The sequence below is a fragment of the Brachyhypopomus gauderio genome, chromosome 19 (assembly GCF_052324685.1).
Source record: "Brachyhypopomus gauderio isolate BG-103 chromosome 19, BGAUD_0.2, whole genome shotgun sequence".
NCBI lineage: Eukaryota > Metazoa > Chordata > Actinopteri > Gymnotiformes > Hypopomidae > Brachyhypopomus > Brachyhypopomus gauderio.
Genome location: NC_135229.1, coordinates 15,224,422 through 15,243,429, shown reverse-complemented (window position 1 = coordinate 15,243,429; position 19,008 = coordinate 15,224,422). Strand labels below are relative to the sequence as shown.

The window sequence follows — 19,008 nt, the reverse complement described above, 5'->3', positions numbered from 1 at the left end:
CTGCCTGGGGCTAAACCGTGGTAGACCAGGGGTTACCAACCTTTTAGAAACCCAGAGCTACTTCTTGGGTCCTGATTAACGCGAAGGGCTTCCAGTTTGACACACGCTTCTGAAATAACACATTTGCTCACATTACCTTTAATTTGATGATATTCATCTATGTGAAGACACTGCAAATGTTAATGATTTCTCAAAAATTAGGTGCAGCTCATTGGTAAGTGCTGCTATAGTGAGCTATTTTTAGAACAAGCCCACAGGTATCTCATGTTGTCCTTGCGGGAGATTTGGGCACCAACGGGCACCATGCTGGTCGTAGATCATTTATCACGCTAACGAGGCTCAGCGTTACCATGTGCACAAACACAAACTTGACCAGTTAGATCAGTCAAACCAGTCATTCAGCTATAGTTAGAGCTTTACAGACATTTCACTATTTGTACTGTAGCCATCTGCTTGTATACACATTTCTGTAGCTTAGTATTTGTTATAAACATGCAGTGTCGTTTGTCATCACAAAGGTTTTTTCTTAGTACTGCATTGTGTTTTGTCGCTGTTCTCAAGAGTCGTGGTATCTTTAGTGAACCAGCACCAGGGGCCCTGTGGTCGTGACGGACCTGGAGGAGAGGCTAGTCTAAACGCTCCACAACAGATGGGATACAGACTGGAACCTTACACTTACAAAGTGCTGGTGAAAAAGCAATACGTCTACTGAAGTCACACAAGGCTAGTCAGTCTCGCTGTTGTTCCTTTAAAATGAAGCTGAAGGCGACGTGAAGGACAAATATGACATTTTATGAAACACAAAAGTTTTCCCTCCCCCCCTCCTCCCAAAAGTGTTTAACAGTCACTCAGAGCTGGAAAAGCGTCACTGCATGAGGGCTGTGGTGGTGGGGTTTTCACACTGGGCTGTGTGGTAAACTGGAGCACCGTGAAGGCTGTTCCTTTTAAACGCAGGAGTCCATCACAGTTCCATTTACATCAAGTCAGGTCAAATGACCACGACTGAAGCTTCATCTGAAAAGTGCTCTGGAGATACCACCATATGCACAAGTCGTGAAAACACTATTTCAAGATGGACCAGTTGACATGTTCCAGCCAATCTGTGCTGTTAGGGGAAAGGAAAAAATATATATGCTTGTTTCAGCATCCCTGCATGATTTTTAAGGTTCAAAATCCTCCACCAAAGCTTCAGTAAGGCAGAATGAGATGGTAAAATTGCTTTCAGAAATTAACATACCACTAACATTAAAAATAGGCACAAACAGTGTGATTATCTCCATCCTGAGGTAAGACCGGATAAAGAAGAGAAAGCATTAATCTTATAACTCACCTGTGACTCGTTGGCATTTAGTTATGCTTGACGTGTTTAGCGTTGCGTGTCTGATGATCTGATTTTGAAAGCATTATTTCTCTGGAGTGCAACACATATTATTACCAAAGAAAAGTGTGTGTGTTTGGAGGGGGGTGTGTATAACTTCTGGGTCAAAAATATCATTAATGTGCGAAAAACCACGACATCTCCGGATGAAGGGAAATCTTAGAAACAGGGTCTGCACATCTGCACTCCTGACGTAAACAGTGTGGAAAAGTAACATTTCACCCACAGCCACAGTACAAGCACACAAGCCCAAAGTCAGTGTGCCGAGTCTGAATGAACTGCTGTACAGCTAATCACTGAGGCGAGCACCTCCGGCAGAGTGGAGCGTAATTACTTCGATAAAAGCCTGAAGAAAAGTCGATAGGCGGAGCTGACATCTAACGCACTCGGTGTACTGAAAGGATAACGAACTCCCAAGCTAAGCAAAGTGGAATAAGACAAGAGGCAAAAAGAGAAATCTGGAAAAAAAAATATTTACTGAGCGCTCAGGCTGACACGGGTCCAAAAGGAGAGATTGGTTGTGTACGGAAACGCGAGTTCCAAAGTTAGACAAAACCTGAAGAAGGAATCAGAGTGAACAGAACACACGGCACCATGGGAGCAGAAACACTTCCATCATCAGAAACTTGTCATTGCACAGCCATAAAATCTTTCACCGAACACGTTATGGAACATTTGCTACTTTTAGGGGGAAAATCAAAACAGAAGTCAAAGTGAAGTTTCTGAAGCCTTCTCCAACTCCGCTGCAGTCCTGAGGATACTTAAGGCAGGTCAACTCCTATCGCTTTGGTCTGCCACTAGGGAAATACGGACAATAAGCGAGTTTTAAGAGTTTGATTTTAACCAAAACTTGCAGGAAGTTACTACAGTGAAACTTCTTAGTGTGAGGGCCGGAAGTTGGGGCAGCAAATCAGGGAAGGGAGTGGTGTGAGGACTTCATGGAGTCATCTTCTGCCATGTCGACTCGAGCTTTTAAACGGGTCGAACTCATCCTGAGAGTGTGAGAGAAAAGAGAGAGAGAGAGAGAGAGACGCGTTGGTATATACAGTATGAGGTGTATTAGAGACGCGTTGGTATATACAGTATGAGGTATATTAGAGACGCGTTGGTATATACAGTATGAGGTATACTAGAGACGTGTTGGTATATACAGTATGAGGTATACTAGAGACGTGTTGGTATATACAGTATGAGGTGTATTAGAGACGTGTTGGTATATACAGTATGAGGTGTATTAGAGACGTGTTGGTATATACAGTATGAGGTGTATTAGAGACGCGTTGGTATATACAGTATGAGGTGTATTAGAGACGCGTTGGTATATACAGTATGAGGTGTATTAGAGACGTGTTGGTATATACAGTATGAGGTATACTAGAGACGTGTTGGTATATACAGTATGAGGTATACTAGAGACGTGTTGGTATATACAGTATGAGGTGTATTAGAGACGTGTTGGTATATACAGTATGAGGTGTATTAGAGACGCGTTGGTATATACAGTATGAGGTGTATTAGAGACGCGTTGGTATATACAGTATGAGGTGTATTAGAGACGCGTTGGTATATACAGTATGAGGTGTATTAGAGACGTGTTGGTATATACAGTATGAGGTATACTAGAGACGTGTTGGTATATACAGTATGAGGTATACTAGAGACGTGTTGGTATATACAGTAAGAGGTATACTAGAGACGTGTTGGTATATACAGTATGAGGTATATTAGAGACGTGTTGGTATATACAGTATGAGGTATATTAGAGACGTGTTGGTATATACAGTATGAGGTATACTAGAGACGTGTTGGTATATACAGTATGAGGTATATTAGAGACGTGTTGGTATATACAATATGAGGTATACTAGAGACGTGTTGGTATATACAGTATGAGGTATACTAGAGACGTGTTGGTATATACAGTATGAGGTATACTAGAGACGTGTTGGTATATACAGTATGAGGTATACTAGAGACGTGTTGGTATATACAGTATGAGGTGTATTAGAGACGCGTTGGTATATACAGTATGAGGTGTATTAGAGACGTGTTGGTATATACAGTATGAGGTATATTAGAGACGTGTTGGTATATACAGTATGAGGTGTATTAGAGACGCGTTGGTATATACAGTATGAGGTGTATTAGAGACGTGTTGGTATATACAGTATGAGGTATACTAGAGACGTGTTGGTATATACAGTATGAGGTATACTAGAGACGTGTTGGTATATACAGTATGAGGTGTATTAGAGACGCGTTGGTATATACAGTATGAGGTGTATTAGAGACGCGTTGGTATATACAGTATGAGGTGTATTAGAGACGTGTTGGTATATACAGTATGAGGTGTACTAGAGACGTGTTGGTATATACAGTATGAGGTGTACTAGAGACGTGTTGGTATATACAGTATGAGGTATACTAGAGACGTGTTGGTATATACAGTAAGAGGTATACTAGAGACGTGTTGGTATATACAGTATGAGGTATATTAGAGACGTGTTGGTATATACAGTATGAGGTATATTAGAGACGTGTTGGTATATACAGTATGAGGTATACTAGAGACGTGTTGGTATATACAGTATGAGGTATATTAGAGACGTGTTGGTATATACAATATGAGGTATACTAGAGACGTGTTGGTATATACAGTATGAGGTATACTAGAGACGTGTTGGTATATACAGTATGAGGTATACTAGAGACGTGTTGGTATATACAGTATGAGGTATACTAGAGACGTGTTGGTATATACAGTATGAGGTGTATTAGAGACGCGTTGGTATATACAGTATGAGGTGTATTAGAGACGCGTTGGTATATACAGTATGAGGTATATTAGAGACGTGTTGGTATATACAGTATGAGGTATATTAGAGACGTGTTGGTATATACAGTATGAGGTGTATTAGAGACGTGTTGGTATATACAGTATGAGGTGTATTAGAGACGTGTTGGTATATACAGTATGAGGTATATTAGAGACGTGTTGGTATATACAGTATGAGGTATACTAGAGACGTGTTGGTATATACAGTATGAGGTATATTAGAGACGTGTTGGTATATACAGTATGAGGTGTATTAGAGACGTGTTGGTATATACAGTATGAGGTGTATTAGAGACGTGTTGGTATATACAGTATGAGGTGTATTAGAGACGTGTTGGTATATACAGTATGAGGTATATTAGAGACGTGTTGGTATATACAGTATGAGGTATACTAGAGACGTGTTGGTATATACAGTATGAGGTGTATTAGAGACGTGTTGGTATATACAGTATGAGGTGTATTAGAGACGTGTTGGTATATACAGTATGAGGTGTATTAGAGACGTGTTGGTATATACAGTATGAGGTATATTAGAGACGTGTTGGTATATACAGTATGAGGTGTATTAGAGACGTGTTGGTATATACAGTATGAGGTGTATTAGAGACGTGTTGGTATATACAGTATGAGGTATACTAGAGACGTGTTGGTATATACAGTATGAGGTATACTAGAGACGTGTTGGTATATACAGTATGAGGTATATTAGAGACGTGTTGGTATATACAGTATGAGGTGTATTAGAGACGTGTTGGTATATACAGTATGAGGTGTATTAGAGACGTGTTGGTATATACAGTATGAGGTATATTAGAGACGTGTTGGTATATACAGTATGAGGTATACTAGAGACGTGTTGGTATATACAGTATGAGGTGTATTAGAGACGTGTTGGTATATACAGTATGAGGTGTATTAGAGACGTGTTGGTATATACAGTATGAGGTGTATTAGAGACGTGTTGGTATATACAGTATGAGGTATATTAGAGATATGTTGGAGTGAAACGAACAGGAAAGCATTCAAAAGCAAATGTTTGAGATTCTCTAAGAATCACAAGAACACAGAATTAAGAATGAAAGATGTTTGTGTGCTTCACCTCATCATCATCATCGTCAAAGCAAACTCCTTTATACGACTGGCCCTGACCCTGGGAGCTCTTCCTACTGGAGCAGGCGGCGGGGGTCCTACAACAGGTCACACACAGCAGAAGGATTTATTCATTTATTACAATGACAAATGCCTCATTTTATGTCTGCAATTGATTTATGCCCCTGAAAATATAAGGATGAAATGAAGTGCCAGGAGACCCAGAGCTTCTTGTGGTATATGGCGTAGATGGGTTTATTTATTTATTTATGGCATATATTAGCTTATAAAGTACTAGAGGGCAAAGCTAGCCGAGTTGCTTAGATCTCTGATACATTTGGTATGACAACAATAAAGATAAAGTGGGTTAGGGAAATGGGATCGAACGATTGTGGGTTGTTTGCGAACCCTTCCTTGACAATTTTTCATTTAGAAACAAGTGTACACACACACACATACACATACACACACTTACTTTTGTGCAGGCTTAGTTTTATAAAAGGACACATCATCTCCTGAGTCACTGTCCTCTATCGTGATCTGAAGAGACAACAAAGAGATGGAATAAGGGCTATGGGAGACGCAGGCAAAAGCAATCCAAGCCCCCTCATGTCTGAGGCCCTCAGGGGCCCTGTGGGCCCTCTGTCCCTTCACCTTCTCCCCCTCTGTGTCTGGATATGTGGGAAAAGGTGTCTTTAGAAGAGACGCCCAAGGATTTATCAGCACACTATCTGAGCAGGAGCTAATCTGAAAGGTAAATGAGGGCGGTTGGTTCTCTTGGACTCGGGGAAAGGATTCACCACTCTGAAGAGCTGCCAGGTTACCGTCTTGTTCTCAAACTCCTTCAGGCTCCGAACATTTCATCTACTTCTGGTCCCCATCATGGTAGGAGGTGGAGTGACACCCACTCATTTCTCTTTATATAGCAGTATAATGCCTGTTCTCCTTTAATCAGCTTTATTAATAAAACTCTAGGTGTAAAGCCATTTTAAAAAGTCACAACAGATACACACTTGTGTTAGGAATCTCACTCTCATCGCTGTAGAAACTAAATCTGAAGTGCGTTTACAACTTTTAGCAAGTTGCACGTACTTCCATTGTACTGAAGCACCTTGGAAGGCTGAAACTGAGTCCAAGCTAAACAATACTGTTACACAAGACTATAATGCAGCCTGCTGCACTGCTGTCCTGCTCATAAGTCAATAGTCCAGGTTGCAACATGAGAACATCTATTCTTCTTAACTCCTCCTTCTTTTGGGACTGCATATGCAGACACAGTTCCAAATCCACAATCAGGTATGCTGACTACACCACCACTGGGAGCTCCATCTGTTTTCAATGACCCCAGTCACCCTGATCAAGGCCTCCAGTGACCTCGCTGAAGGACCTGGGCCACACTGAGAAAGGTTCCCAGTCTCCCTGCTGAAGGACCCTGGTTATCCTGCTCACACACTCTCCTCTTCGTCCATCTGGGATATGGTAGAGGTCAGCCTGTACTCAGACCTCAAGGTTACATCCCCAAGCCATCAGACGGTACAATTTGCACCAGTTCACTTCACAATAAACTCATTTATATTCTGTTTTATATTACATTACCTACTATTCTGTTATACCTATTAAACTGCATGTGCTATTTCAGACCACAAGGGCACTTGTCTCGTCAGGGTACAGCTTGACTGTTCTCACAGTTCCATCATTGATTATATCTAATGGGTTATCACTCACAAAGAAGTCCTAAATCCAGCACTATGATATATAAGGATGTTATTTATCATATCCATTTACTGTTCTGTTGGTTGGAGACATATTAGCATGACCTGCATGCCTTTCACAAGCTCCCTTTCACAAGACTGTGCTGGGTCTCAGACAGCGTAGCTGACGTCTTTTACAAGGATCTTCTATTTCTGTTGCACAACTCCAACCCTTGGAAAGTGTACATCAAGAAAAGCTTCACGCTACCCAAAGGCATTTTGTGCTGTCATGAAAGAATTTTGTAGTGCTATGCCTATTATCTCTCAATGTTGTTTGTATATACACGACACGATGGCCCCAGTGTGGACAGTGTCTCCTCTGCACAGTATGTTGTTTTAAACTAACAGGTATGAAGACAGGAACAGCAGGGACGTTCATCAGCTACAAAACACAGAGGCACAGAGCAAACACTGGAGTGTTAAATTTTCAGAGTTAAACATTTCCGAGTTGATTTTCACTCCCAAAAAGTAATTTTAACACTGTTAGATTTAAATGATGTTCAGTGTTGGAGTTATCTGACAGAGTTGATCAAATCAGTGTTAATCCAACTAAATGACTCCCGAAAAGATGTCATTAAACACCGCCCACGCATTTCACTTCGGCTGGAGCAAGTTGGCGCCATTTTTCTCTTGGCGAAAGATGTACACATTGAGTGTTATTTATTCAGTCTTATTGAAAAAGGTTTAATTTTATTATGTGAAATGCATTACATACAATAAAACACCCTCGGAGATTATATACGTACAAAACCTTGATGCCAGGGACCAAATAGCAAACGTGTTGAGGTGATTAGCATATTTAATGTTAGCATATCTAGCCTAGCTAAGTTAGCAAACTGGTAGAGATAGCTAGCTAGCTCTCCATAAATTAACAATGAGGATTAAAATAAATGCATAATTATATCAAAACAATACTGGTCTTCAAAATAAGACCAACATTTGGTTTTATACGCTAGGGTCTGGTTCCAGTTTTAAATGGTGCAGCCGTTATTGGTGCCAGAATGGGACAGCCCCACAGTTTATGGTGGAACAGGGAAAAACTACATTGGTGAACGTCAATTTCTGAAAATGTTACCACCATTAAAAGGATAGTAATGTGATTTTGATAGCCTAAACCACTGTATCAAAGTGTATGTAGTATTATTGTATTATTAAGCAAGGTTATATGTGTGTTTCACAATTAATGTGTGTGTTTATTTTAGGTGCAGGTGTTTCTCCCCAGAGATGTAAAGCAGTATTTCTGGACCTTTAGGGATCTTTTAGATAGAAGTCCCCTGATGTTATGGGGTGAGCAGGTCTTGAAGAGCCCCCATGAGAGGTGAGGGCTCCCCTTATGTTGGGGGACTAGTTGTGTTGACTAGTATGTACCAGTTCACTTCTGGTTATTGTATCCTTTATTTGGATTATGTCACGGGTTTTGCGCTGGTTCACTTTATTCATTAAATCCTACATTTTCAATGAGACTGTGTGATCACGTCTTTCTTTTACTTGAGCATCATTACTGGTCACATCTGAACTTAATTTCTACAATGGTTTTAATATTCAAAGTTCATATAGTGTTAGAGATGAAAGTTTGTACATTGTACCTTCTTTTACAATGTTTTAGTTGAACTTTGAAGGACCCCAAGAGGAAAAAAAAAACAAAAAATGTATAGGAATTTTTAATTTTAACATTTTAATAGTGTTAATAGCTAATTATTTAGGGAGTGAAATTAACACTACTGAAATAGTAAAAATAAATAAATAACTCAATGAAAGTGTTACTTTAACTCCGTTTTGGGAGTTAACCAAGTGTAACCAAGTGTAAAATGTTTTAACTATTTTGAAAGTGTTAATTTAACTCTGCAGTGTGTGGAGCTATATAAACCCTCAAAAAGTTAAAATGACCTCTATGGGAGTCGATTCAACACTGGATTTTTTGCCAACCTCCGAAGCTTCCCACCCTGAAGCATCCCAGGGTTACCATAACAACCGTGTGCCGTGCGTCACGTGAGCACGCGTTGCCATGCCGACCTGTCCCTCTGACCGGTGGGGTCACGTGACAGCGGATCAGTGGTGAATGTGGGCAGGTCCCGCGGCCCCCCCGCGAGGATGCACCCGTGCTGTGGGCCCGAGTGGTGCTGGTAGCATGCCATCAGAGTAGGGCTGCCACAAGAGTGGGGGGGTTGTTAAAATATGTGACAGTGGCCAGGAAATCAGCACAACCCGATCGAACCACAATCTCTCTCCAGTCGTCCCTGCTCTCTTACGCCCCTTGAAGTAAAGTGCTTGCTTCTCAGAAACCAGCCGCTCTCGACCAGTGAGGCTTCTGTACTTCTCCCTGCCCACAGAAGCATGTATGTCCCTGTTGTGAACCCTACAGGAGGACACAGAAGCATTTATGTCCCTGTTGTGAACCCTACAGGAGGACACAGGGCCCTGGGGGTTTGAGAGCGTCTCAGGGTTGTTTTATCTCAGCTGCTGTGCTGGAGGGGGAAACGGTTCAGTCATTCAAAGAGTGATTTTCAGCTCAGATTGTCTGTGTGTGTATCTACGTCTGCATTTAGGTAGGTGCAGGTCAGTCACAGTTGCCCTTTTCAAGAGGTCTTTATCCTGAAGGCTCCCATATTTTTACCAAACGAGCTTCAATGTTTAAAGCAAATTGCACAATAATTTGCCTTTATTTCTAAAATCAGAGGACATTCAGAAGCCATTTAAGGAGAAATCTTGATTACTCCAAAACACTTCCTAACCTTTTCCTCACGGCTAAAGCTGTGTGTGTGTGTGTGTGTGTGTGTGTGTGTGTGTCTCTAGTGAGTAGGCTGCATATCCTCCTAGTCAAGGCACTGATCCATTCTAATGCATGAGCTTTGATAATCACAGCCCCATTTCCAGACGGAGGCTGTCGGCGTTATTGTGTAGAGGGTTCTATGACTCATACAGTCACTGCTTCAGGTTCACCTGCAACGACACGTTTGCTCACACAATCCCTGTCGCCGTTTCACAACACTTGAGCGACACAGACAGAGGAAGGTGAGCAGTCTGTCTGTGTCTTTTTATTTCATCTTTTATCTGTATGCAAAAAATATCCGATCTGTCCATCCCACTATTTCAACCTTACTGCTGGTTGTAGGCACATGATCCGTGTGGACTCCATATGTTTGGCTATGACAGAAACCATGTGGCCAATTTATACATGCTTGTTCAACGAATCCAAACTCTCAAATGGTACTCAGCCAAGCACACGGAGTCTGGGTGGTGTTCTCTGGGGTCACCTGAAAGCACCACTTCCCTGTGGTATGGCTACCGGGATTACAAGATTAGCCAAGCAATTATAAAGCAATTAATAGCAAGCTAAATTATTCAGGCGTCCTTTGCAGGAGTACAATTGCACAGCCCTGCCACCAGCGAAGGTAGAAAATGACAGATAGAATATTAAGCTAAATTAATTTTTAGTTTAAATAGGTCTGTGTTTGGTGTTCGCCCCCACATCTCCACAACTGATTCTGCCTGAGGCAAGATGCCCAAGTTGGGGACGAAGAGTACGCATGGCAGGGCAGACCAGCGGGGGACACAGGGGAAACGGGGCACGTGTGTGTGTGTGTGTGTGTGTGTTTGGGAAACAGGGCTCCTGTTTGGGCTGCCAGACACATCTCTGTCCCCATTTTTTTTACATTTCCAAAAGCACCTTTAAAAAAATAGTAAATAACAATATGCAAGCATTTTGCTTGCACAGCTGATGAAGGACCTCCATCTGAAGTGTCTCTCTCTCTCTCTCTCTCTCTCTCTCTCTGTGTATGTATGTGTGTGTATATGTGTGTATGTGTGTATATATGCATGTGTGTGTATATGTGTGACTGTGTGTGTGTGGTGTGTATGTGTGTGTATATGCATGTGTGTTTGTGTATGCATGTGTGTGTGTGTGTGTGTGTGTATGTGTGAGTGTGTGTGTATGTGTATATACATGTGTGTGTGTGCGTGTGTGTATGTGTGTGTATATGTGTGTGTGTGTGTGTGCATATGCGTGTGTGTGTGTGTGTGTGTGTGTGTGTGTGTGTGTGTGTGTGTGTGTATATATATATGTACACTACCATTCAAAAGTTTGGGGTCACCTAGACAATTTTGTGTTTTCCCTGAAATCTCATACTTTTATTTATCAAATGAGTTGCAAAATAAATAGAAATATAGTCCAGACATTGACAAGGTAGAAATATTGTTTTTTTTTATTTGAAATAATTTTCTACTTTAAACTTTGCTTTCGTCAAAGAATGCTCCCTTAGCAACAATTACAGCATTGCAGACCTTTGGCATTCTAGCTGTTAATTTGCTGAGGTAATCTGGAGAAATTTCACCCCATGCTTCCAGAAGCCGCTCCCACAAGTTTGATTGGGTTAATGGGCACTTTTTTCGTACCATACGGTCAAGCTGCTCCCACAACAACTCAATGGGGTTGAGATCTGGTGACTGCGCTGGCCACTCCATTACCGATAAAACACCAGCTGCCTGCTTCTTCTCTAAATAGTTTGTGCATAATTTGGAGGTGTGCTTTGGGTCATTGTCCTGTTGCAGGATGAAATTGGCTCCAATCAAGCGCTGTCCACAGGGTATGGCATGGTGTTGCAAAATGGAGTGATAGCCTTCCTTATTCAAAATCCCTTTTACCTTGTTCAAATCTCCCACTTTACCAGCACCAAAGCAACCCCAGACCATCACATTACCTCCACCATGTTTGACAGATGGTGTCAGGCACTCTTACAGCATCTTTTCAGTTGTTCTGCGTCTCACAAATGTTCGTCTGTGTGATCCAAACACCTCAAACTTTGATTCATCTGTCCATAACACTTTTTTCCAATCTTCCTCTGTCCAATGTCTGTGTTCTTTTGCCCATATTAATCTTTTTCTTTTATTAGCCAGATATGGCTTTTTCTTTGCCACTCTGCCCTGAAGGCCAGCATCCCGGAGTCGCCTCTTCACTGTAGACGTTGACACTGGCGTTTTGCGGGTACTATTTAATGAAGCTGCTAGTTGAGGACCTGTGAGGCGTCGATTTCTCAAACTGAAGACTCTAATGGCGCATTTCCACTAGGGCCTGCTTGGCGCGGTACGGATCGATTCGCAACGGAACGGTACGGTCGTGTTGTGTTTCCATTACAATGGTGAACTGTTGAGTTCACTGTGCGACTGTGGAGTCGCTGTTGGCGCGCGGGTTGTAGTGTCGTGACATCATTTGTATACGACCACAACACCGGTCGATGCCCCTTAACACATAGCATTATAGTATCTTATTTATCTTTATCTTTATTGTTGTATGTGGTTGCTCTTATTATTGATAATAATTTGGTATTACTCAAACAGGCTGAACACACCCTGCATAAAAAGCATCAGTCATACAATCAAATGAAATCAAACTTTATTATGAAATATAGATATTTAAAGTACAACATATGTAAATAATATAGTTATAGTTAAAAAAGTGCAAAAAGCAAATTACCTAAAAATAACGTATAGCTTTATATGAAATAAATATTTATAGTGCTACAAGCAACATTTTGTGTGCTTTTACTGGCGTCTGTCTCGCATGTTGTTCACAAGTTCGCCATGCACCCCGAGGAAAGCCCAGTTGAAGGAAACACTTTCCGCCAACTCCGCTTGCCTCGTCAGTGGAAGGGGAATCTTGAACGTATAAAATAACAAATATTAAACACAAGCATTCCCGTGAAAGCAACAACTGCACAAACTGTGTAGCACGTCATCGCTGCGCATGCTTTGTTTATGGCTACAGCTAACTAGCAACTAGCAAGGCTAAGAGCTAGCTATTGTACAGTAGTGACTGTGGTGGTAACATTAACTACAAACACAGCTCTAAATTCCTGCGTTTACAATAGATGCGTTCATATTACGTTCATATTACATCTTTTACGAGCCTAGTAGTAAAACTGTGAAATCACAATACACTCACCATTCTCCGTGGCCTCCAGCACCAACATTGTCGTGTCCAGCATGTTTTCTCTTCCGTTACTGGCTGGCCGGTAACCGTATATGACATCCATTTGCTGGAACCATTTCCAGTCTTTGCGGTTTGCTCCGCTGCGTCCGTTATGGTCCTTCACCGTCCGGTAATCGCGTTAAGCTTTTTTTAGCTTGGACCGACCGGCACTGCTGAACGGACCGCTGGTAGCCATGAGTGGCCATTAGCGCGCAAACCTCGCTAAAAACCTTTACATTTCTAGTGGCCCCGTCCAGTTCGCCCTGGATTTTTTGATCGCTGATTATTAACAGAAAGGTTTGTACCTCGGCGTTTGACCAGGGAACAGACTTCGCTCCTTGGGTTTTAAAAATGGCTAAGGAGTCCATAGCATAGCGGAGGAGTCGCTCTCCTGACGCAACCTGTGACGACACTCCCTGGCCAATCAGTGTCATGCTGTTCCTCCACGTCACAGAACTGTACCGCTTCGGAACGGTTAGAACCTCGAGCGAGTCGGTACGAAAAAAGTACCCGAAGGGGCCGGCTAACTGGGAACTGGTACTAATGGAAACACTCACAAACCGTCGTGAATCGAACCCTAGTGGAAATGCGCCATAATGTACTTGTCTTCTTGCCCAGTTGTGCAGCGGAGCCTTCCACTTCTCCTTCTACTCTGGTTAGAGCCTGTCTGTGCTCTCCTCTGAAGGGAGTAGTACACACCATTGTAGGAAATCTTCAGTTTCTTGGCAATGTCTCGCATGGAATAGCCTTCATTTCTCAGAACAAGAATAGACTGTTGAGTTTCAATTGAAAGTTGTTTTTTTCTGGCCATTTTGTGAGTTTAATCGAACCAACAATTGTAATGCTCCAGATTCTCAACTAGCTTAAAGGAAGGTCAGTTTTATAGCTTCTCTAATCAGCAAAACTGTTTTCAGTTGTGCTAACCTACTTGCACAAGGGTTTTCAAGGGTTTTCTAAATATCCAATAGCCCCCTTACACAGTTAGCAAACACAATGTACCATTAGAACACTGGAGTGATGGTTGTTGGAAATGGGTCTCCATACATCTATGTAGATATTGCATTAAAAAACAGATGTTTACAGCTAGAATAGTCATTTACCACATTAATAATGTATAGAGTGTATTTTTGATGCATTTAATGTTAGCTAAATTGAAAAAAAAAACTGTTTTTCTTTCAAAAATAAGAACATTTCTAAGTGACCCCAAACTTTTGAACGGTAGTGTATGTGTGTGTGTGTGTGTGTGTGTGTATATGTGTGTGTGTATGTGTATATATGTGTGTGTGTATGTGTATATATGTGTGTGTGTATGTGTATATATGTGTGTGTGTGTGTGTGTGTGTGTGTGTGTGTGTGTGTGTGTGTGTGTGTATATGCATGTGTGTGTGTGTGTGTGTGTGTATATGTGTGTGTGTATGTGTATATGCATGAGTGTGTGTGTGTGTGTATGCATGTGTGTGTGTGTGTGTATATGCATGTGTGTGTGTGTGCGTGTGTGCATGTGTGTGTGTGTGTGTGTGTGTGTGTACCTCCTCAACGTAGGACTTTGAGGCTGAGCTGCGTGATGGCCTTGCAGCTGGAGCCTGGAAGGCTGTGGAGAAAATCAAAACAAACAAATAAACAACTTTTAAAAAGTCAAATCGCACATGTTAGTGACATTTGAATATTTTACTCTCAGCAATGAAGTTTCTGAGTGTGGATTAAAAGGCCCCTAGTGTTTCATGCTCTTCAGGACGGCCCTGCTCACATTCACAGCTCACTGCTTCAGAAAATGTTCTTACCCTCAGACACTTGTAGCTTTGCCACTTAATGGGGAAATAATTCATCCCGACGGCAGGTGCCTGTAAAACGTGGTCTAAGGGTTGTTTTAATATCAAGTAAGCACTAAGCACTCATTACTGATTTGAGGGCTCGCTGAAGAAGCATGTCATGAGTGCTTAGAGACAAACAGCTTTTGTTCTGTGTTTGAAGGCAACGAGGGAGTCAGTCTTTCAGAGAGCAGGTGGGCTCCAGCATCTAGGTACCAGTAGAAGAGCTCTGATGCTTCTCCTTCTGCAAGGGGAACATGGGTAGAGCTATCTGGACCTGTATCAAGGATCTGATGGCTCATGGGGGAAACGTGTCTGATTGCTGTAGTCTATAGACCATCATCTAGAGCATGGATACCAGAGGAAAGGAACAGACCAAGCAGCAAGAAAGAAAGAAGGAAAATGAATAGAAAGCCAGAGTAGAGAGGATTAAAGCTCTGTTGAGCCCTTTCCTATGACTAGAGTCACTGCTACCTCCAACAGCGCAATCTTAGAGAGAGAGAGAGGGAGGGAGAGAGAGAGAGAGGGAGAAAAAGAGTGAGGGGGGAGAGAGAGGGAGTGAGAGAGAGGGAGAAAAAGATTGAGAGGGGGAGAGAGAGGGAGAGAGAGAGAGAGAAAAAGAGTGAGAGGGGGAGAGAGAGGGAGGGAGAGAGAGAGAGAGAGAGAGGGTTACAGAGGTGAAGTGTTACAGAACATTATGTCCACATGGTGTGTGCATGGAGTGTGTGTGAGCACACTGGGCCATAGGCTGGATCTATTCATGCCCCATTGTCAGATATATATATATAAACCCACAAACAGGAAATGGAATAAAAACCCTGCTAACTCCACTTCAGTCCTCTATTCTCATGTCTTTCACATCACTATCAATTTCATAAAGAAATTTTAGTTTGCGGTCAGGTGCTGACTGCAGGTGAACGGCTTCTGAATCGGAGTATGGCTTTCTTTCAAGAATTCTTCCTCTAGCTCTTAAGGATATTCTGCAGGAAACTGTTGCCGTAGGCTTTGCCCTTTGGAGACCTGGACTCACACTGTTTGTAAAACTGATTTCTCTAAAGCTGCTGTTTGACAACACCTTTTGTTAAAAAAAAATAATTTGCATTTCAATTTAAATTGGTCTGGGTTCATTATATCTCACCAGTTCCTTTTAGGTGCAATGGTGTTTCAGATAAGTATAAATTGGGTTCTACAAAGATATATACTTGGAACCATATTGTTTTTGTGGTTCTTTGGGAGTGCACCTGAATTTACATAATTGTGCAGTGTTTTTGGTCTTGTTCAGCTGTATGAATACTCATGGTCTTTTGGCAGTCAGAGCAGAATAACTCATGCTCTATCGACTGCATCTGTGTCTGTTGGACGTCCGTGGGCTGCGTGCAAATGAGATGTTTTAGAAGATCTGCTTATTTTACAAAACAGACAGCTCCTCCTGGAAAAATATTAACTCCCCACTTCATCAGGTTCACTCATGGGGCATTTTATAGGTTTATATCATTATTCCAGCACATATTTAGCCATGCACACATGTTTAACCACCCTGTGCTCTGGTGATTAAAACCTGACCATTAATAAATTCTTATTTTTGACCATTCAGGTAAAAAATTCTTGAACTACACCAAGATGCACTAGCATGAAATAAATTAAATATACAGAGAATCCTTAACCAGGCCCTTAATAACCAAGTAAGACAAGGACTCCCTGACAGCAAGTGCTAGAAACCTTGAGATGGGTCAGAGGGAGAAGCGTCCTGATCAGTCCTGCAGGGTGACCTGATCAGTCCTGCAGGGTGACCTGATCAGTCCTGCAGGGTGACCTGATCAGACGCTGGTATGGACTAGGGTTGCAACGGCATGAGATTTTCATGGTATGATAACCGTCTCAGAAAATACCACGGTATCACGGTATCACAGTTTGTTACATACATTATTAAAAGATACACTGACCCTTAAAGAAATTATAACAAAAGTTTTTTTTTGTTAAATGAACTATTTATTGTATTTATTGAAACCTGGAACTATTGTATACAAAATGTCTCCTTTAAAAAAATAAGCTGTACACGTGTTTATATAAATACTGCAAAATTAGAGAAACCTAAATCATGGATTTCAGTACAATTATTTAAGTTTAAATAATTTAATATCTGATAAACTGAGTCTGGGTCAGTGTCTGATCAACAACTGTTGTAAACGTAAGTTTTACTGCTAAGTTGGAATATAACCAGATACTGCAGAAAGAGAGGATTTATTTCTGACATAATCCTCACAATAGAGATTTCTATTTTAAGGCTGGTTTTAACATATGAAAAACAGGCATGTCAGAATTTGAAAAAGAAAGAAACACCCCTCAAAAACAGGGGAAGGAACATTTACCTGATGAATTTTAATGTTGCACTGTGTTCCAGGTTTGAAAAGTGCTGTAATTTAGGCTAAAGTACTTGAAAATGCTTGAAATTGTAACTACTTCGTTTCACAACAATCTGTCTGACTGAACAGTTCTCTTGTATTACGTTAACAAATACGAGCCTCTTGTAATTCCAGGACAAAATGGTGGTGATGGAGAGGGAGGTGGTGATGGGGAGGGAGGTGGTGATGGGGAGGGAGGTGGTGGTGATGGGGAGGGAGGTGGTGGTGATGGGGAGGGAGGTGGTTGTGGGGAGGGAGGTGGTGGTGATGGGGGGGAGGTGGTGGTGATGGGGAGGGAGGTGGTGGTGATGGGGAGGGAGGTGGTGATGATGGGGAGGGAGGTGGTGATGGGGGGGAGGTGGTTGTGGGGAGGGAGGTGGTGGTGATGGGGGGGGAGGTGGTGATGATGGGGAGGGAGGTGGTGGTGATGGGGAGGGAGGTGGTGATGGGGAGGGAGGTGGTGGTGATGGGGGGGGAGGAGGTGGTGATGGGGGGGAGGTGGTGATGGGGAGGGAGGTGGTGGTGATGGGGAGGGAGGTGGTGGTGATGGGGAGGGAGGTGGTGATGGGGGGGGAGGTGGTGGTGATGGGGAGGGAGGTGGTGGTGATGGGGAGGGAGGTGGTGATGGGGAGGGAGGAGGTGACGGGGAGGGAGGAGGTGACGGGGAGGGAGGTGGTGGTGATGGGGAGGGAGGAGGTGATGGGGAGGGAGGTGGTGGTGATGGGGAGGGAGGAGGTGATGGGGAGGGAGGTGGTGGTGATGGGGGGGGAGGTGGTGATGGGGAGGGAGGTGGTGGTGATGGGGAGGGAGGTGGTGGTGATGGGGAGGGAGGTGGTGATGGGGGGGGAGGTGGTGGTGATGGGGAGGGAGGTGGTGGTGATGGGGAGGGAGGTGGTGATGGGGAGGGAGGAGGTGACGGGGAGGGAGGAGGTGATGGGGAGGGAGGTGGTGGTGATGGGGAGGGAGGAGGTGATGGGGAGGGAGGTGGTGGTGATGGGGAGGGAGGAGGTGATGGGGAGGGAGGTGGTGGTGATGGGGAGGGAGGAGGTGGTGATGGGGAGGGAGGAGGTGGTGATGGGGAGGGAGGAGGTGGTGATGGGGAGGGAGGAGGTGATGGGGAGGGAGGTGGTGGTGATGGGGAGGGAGGTGGTGGTGATGGGGAGGGAGGTGGTGGTGATGGGGAGGGAGGTGGTGGTGATGGGGGGGAGGTGGTGGTGATGGGGGGGGAGGTGGTGGTGATGGGGAGGAAGGTGGTGGTAATGGGGAGGGAGGTGGTGGTGATGGGGGGGAGGTGGTGGTGATGGGGAGGGAGGTGGTGGTGATGGGGGGGAGGTGGTGGTGATGGGGAGGGAGGTGGTGATGATGGGGAGGGAGGTGGTGATGGGGGGGGAGGTGGTGGTGATGGGGAGGGAGGTGGTGGTGATGGGGAGGGAGGTGGTGGTGATGGGGAGGGAGGTGGTGATGGGGAGGTGGTGGTGATGGGGGGGTGGTGGTGATGGGGGGGGGGTGGTGGTGATGGGGAGGGAGGTGGTGATGGGGAGGGAGGTGGTGATGGGGAGGGAGGTGGTGATGGGGGGGGAGGTGGTGGTGATGGGGAGGGAGGTGGTGTTGCTGGGGAGGGAGGTGGTGGTGATGGGGAGGGAGGTGGTGTTGCTGGGGAGGGAGGTGGTGTTGCTGGGGAGGGAGGTGGTGTTGCTGGGGAGGGAGGAGGTGATGGGGAGGGAGGAGGTGGTGATGGGGAGGGAGGTGGTGGTGATGGGGAGGGAGGTGGTGGTG

At 43.7% G+C, this 19,008-nt stretch overlaps 1 protein-coding gene across 1 annotated transcript in view; it reads right to left on the bottom strand.

Annotated features, from left to right (window-relative positions):
- Positions 1-1,841: 1,841 nt before the first annotated feature.
- mre11a (MRE11 homolog A, double strand break repair nuclease) overlaps positions 1,842-19,008 on the bottom strand; it is a 69,616-nt gene continuing 52,449 nt past the window's right edge. The window contains exons 17-20 of the mRNA XM_076981397.1: positions 14,552-14,613; positions 5,782-5,846; positions 5,317-5,404; positions 1,842-2,370 (exon numbers count right to left, since the gene is read on the bottom strand). Of these exons, the coding sequence (XP_076837512.1) occupies positions 2,323-2,370; positions 5,317-5,404; positions 5,782-5,846; positions 14,552-14,613 (263 nt within the window). The 3' untranslated portion in view covers positions 1,842-2,322. The remainder of the gene's footprint in view (positions 2,371-5,316; positions 5,405-5,781; positions 5,847-14,551; positions 14,614-19,008) is intronic.